This window comes from Alligator sinensis, unplaced genomic scaffold (genome assembly GCF_000455745.1).
Source record: "Alligator sinensis unplaced genomic scaffold, ASM45574v1 scaffold154_2, whole genome shotgun sequence".
NCBI lineage: Eukaryota > Metazoa > Chordata > Crocodylia > Alligatoridae > Alligator > Alligator sinensis.
In genome coordinates this window covers 1,030,970-1,034,465 of record NW_005842528.1, presented here as the reverse complement: position 1 = coordinate 1,034,465, position 3,496 = coordinate 1,030,970, and the positions used below count along the sequence as shown (strand labels likewise).

The following is a 3,496-nucleotide window of genomic DNA, read 5'->3' as shown; positions in this document are numbered from 1 at the left end:
GAGCACCACCTCCCTTGGGAGCCCATTCCAGACCTTGGCCACTCTAACTGTGAAGAAGTTCTTCCTAATGTCTAGTCTAAATCTGCTCTCTGCTAGCTTGTGGCCATTATTTCTTGTAACCCCCCAGGGGCGCCTTGGTGAGTAAAGCCTCACCAATTCCCTTCTGTGCCTCCGTGATGAACTTATAGGCAGCCACAAGGTCGCCTGTCAACCTTCTCTTGCGGAAGCTGAAGAGGTCCAGGTGCCCCAGTCTCTCCTCATAGGGCTTGGCCTGCAAGCCCTTAACCATACGAGTGGCCCTTCTCTGGACCCTCTCCAGGTTATCCACATCCCTCTTGAAGTGCAGCACCCAAAATTGCACGCAGTATTCCAACTGTGGTCTGACCAGCGCCCGATAGAGGGGAAGTATCACCTCCTTGGATCTGTTTGTCATGCATCTACTGATGCACGATAAAGTGCCATTGGCTTTTCTGATGGCTTCGTCACACTGACGACTCATGTTCATCTTGGAGTCCACTAGGACTCCAAGATCCCTTTCCACTTCTGTGCCACCAAGCAGGTCATTTCCTAGGCAGTAGGTATGCTGGACATTTTTCCTCCCTAGGTGCAGTACTTTGCATTTCTCCTTGTTGAACTGCATTCTGTTGTTTTCTGCCCATATGTCCAACCTGTCCAGGTCTGCTTGTAGTTGTTCCCTGCCCTCCGGCATGTCCACTTCTCCCCCCAGTTTTGTACATACAAACATAAGAACACAAGATAAGCCATCACACATACCACGAGTAACCTATATCCAAAACAACATCTTTACTTCTTGCTGCCAATTCCTTTATAACAAGAAAGGCTCTGTGACAGTTCCGTTTGGCTACCTTAGATGCTACTGGTGCTATTGCTGTTGAGCCAGCTATGTTATTTTCACCTGCCGTCGTTTACAGTGGTGGACTGGACCGAGGCTGTAGGTGAAGAGAAGACCTCACTGGGACACATTGCCGTGTTGTGCAGAAGCCCCAGAGCCAGGAAGGGCGTACCTGAACACATACAGAGTGTCACAAGCACCCATGTCATGAGTTTTGCTTGTCGACAGCCAGAGGTGCAGGGCCCCAGAAACCCGAGCCCCGCTGCACCTATCTCATTGAGAGCTGGCAGGCTTCGTGGCTGCAGTAGGGCTTGGCAGTCAGGCCTGCAGTGGTTTCACCCCGCCCCAAGCCAGACAGTGTCACAAGCACCCACGTCATGAGTTTTGCCTGTCGACAGCCAGAGGTGCAGGGCCCCAAAACCCTGAGCCCCACTGCACCTATCTCATTGAAACTTGGCAGGCTTCATTGCCTCAGCAGGGGCTAGCAAGCCTGCAGTTTTGACCCCACTGTGGCTTCACCCATACAAGTGACAGGAGTTTGGCTCTCAAGATTTTGGGGTGCAATTTCTCTGAACCCCCTGCACCTACCTTCTTGAAACTTGGCAGGCATCATGCCCTTGGAAGAGGCTACCGTTCCTGTAAGTTTCATCCAAATCTGGCCAGAAGTGACAAAGTTATAGCCTGTTTTGACCTTCCCCATTATATCCTATGGGCGAAATGGCGGAACAGGGTTGAAATGGCAAAACATTGAAATGTTTCGATGGAACAAAACTGAACAGCTGTTTCGACTTGAAACAAAAGTCGAAACAAAACACTGTTCTGTCAAAACGACAAAATGCTGGTCGAAATGAAATGCTTCCGTTTCGCACAGCCCTACTACTACTGGCAAACATCCTGCAGACACACATAGGAGGGAGAAAAAAATTTGAGGGGGCTAAGCTCGTGCACGCATGTGTGCATGCCCCCCTGCCCCCGCAGGGAAAGGGGTGGGGGGGGAGGGAGGGAGGGAGGGAGGCTGGGACTGGGCAGGGATCGGGGCTGGGGCCCAGGCCCGCTGCACCTGTGCAGCCACCCCTTCGCCATGCCAGGGGTCATTGTCTGGCGCCAGCATCCACAGCCCCCCAGCTCTGCACCCTCCCTGGCTGCCTTCCCGCACTGGTCCCCACCCAACCCCCACCAAGCCTGGCCCTAGTCCTGCACTGCCCAGGGGGGAAGCCCAGACCTCGAGAGGGGACAGCCTCAGTTGCATTGCTGGGCCAGAAGGGATGGAGCCCCTGGGACACTCGTGCCCACCCTACCCTGGGAACAGTCCAGTGGCTCCTTCAGAGCCACGGCACCAGGCCCCGCTGATCTTTCCACGGGGCAAGGGAGGGCTACAGCTGCACTCTGCCTGCTCCCTGCCTCACTGCAGCCTTTGAAAGCGGTGCGGTGCCATGTGCGTCCTGCTGCTGAGCAGGCTGGGCAGCAAGGCACATGGTGCCACTTTCAAAGGCTGCAGCACAGGGGCCACAGCCGTTCCTTTTCCCCACCTTGCTACCCCGCGCTGCAGCTCTGGAGGAGCCACTGAGCTCCAATTGTCCCACGACTCGGCTGGGGCCCCATTCACCGTGAACGGGGCCCCAAATGGGCTGGTCATGGGGCAATCAGAGCCCAGCAGCTTGTCCAGGGGCGTAGTGCAGGGGAGCCAGGGGAGGGGAATGTACCCCCTTCCCTGGCTCCCCTACAGTGCGTGCAGCAGCGGGAGCCACCCGCCCACACCCCTGGACGAGCTGCCAGGCTCCCATTGCCCCATGACCCAGCCTGGCTCCGTGAATGGGGCCCTGGCCCGGCTGGGTCATGGGGCAATCCCCACAGTGCAGTAGGGAGCAGGACAGGGGTGAATGATTTGCCCCTGCCCCTATTCCACTCCCTCCTGCACTGTGGGGGTCTCAGTCTGCCTCTCCCAAGCCCTGGCAGTCAAAAGAAACTTACTGGCATGCTGGGCCAGCTGCGATCCTGATGCACCCCTCTCCCTCCTGCTCCAGCAGCCTGCAGCCGGGCTGCCCTGGTGTTTGGGGGGGCTGAGCCCTGCTAGCCCCTCCCGTCCGCCACCTATGCAGCCATACCTGGGGCTTCAGATGTTTCCAAATCCTTTGGCGGGCATCCTATGTGCAGGCCCAAGCCTGAAGACTTGGGGTTCGGATGCCCCCGAGTTTTGCTTGCCCTCAGCCATGGGGCCCTCGGAGCAAGCAAGGGAGGGGACCCCCATTTCCCAGCAGGCACACGCATGGAAGGACTTACCCTTTCTGCTGCGTCAGGAAAGCATCCGGCCTGTCACGGGCAGCGCTGGGACCAAGTCACAAGCCCGCCTGTGCCGTCCGCGGGGCTGTGCTGTGGCCGGCGCGGCTGTCCGAGGACCTCGCGGGCGCTGTTTTCTCTTTGCCTCCGTGTGGCAGCGCCTTGTCGGAGAAACCTGCAGGCAGCGGCTGACAGAGGGAACCGCGGGTGGTGGCGGGAGCAGGGGCAAGGAGGGGGCAGGGCCAGGCATGGGGCAAGGGCCAGGGCGGGAACTGGGGCAGGGCTAGGCACGGGGCCACGGCCAAGGACGGGGCTAGAAATAGGGGCCGGGGCGGGCTGGTGGGCGGCAGCCCCGGCTGAGCCCTG

At 58.5% G+C, this 3,496-nt stretch overlaps 1 protein-coding gene across 1 annotated transcript in view; it reads right to left on the bottom strand.

Annotated features, from left to right (window-relative positions):
- Positions 1-3,166, bottom strand: part of CCDC38 (coiled-coil domain containing 38) — a gene marked incomplete at its 5' end in the record, with an annotated part of 42,073 nt that extends 38,907 nt beyond the window's left edge. Inside the window, one exon of the mRNA XM_025213433.1 lies at positions 3,134-3,166. Coding sequence (XP_025069218.1) covers positions 3,134-3,166 — 33 coding nt within the window. The remainder of the gene's footprint in view (positions 1-3,133) is intronic.
- Positions 3,167-3,496: the final 330 nt, after the last annotated feature.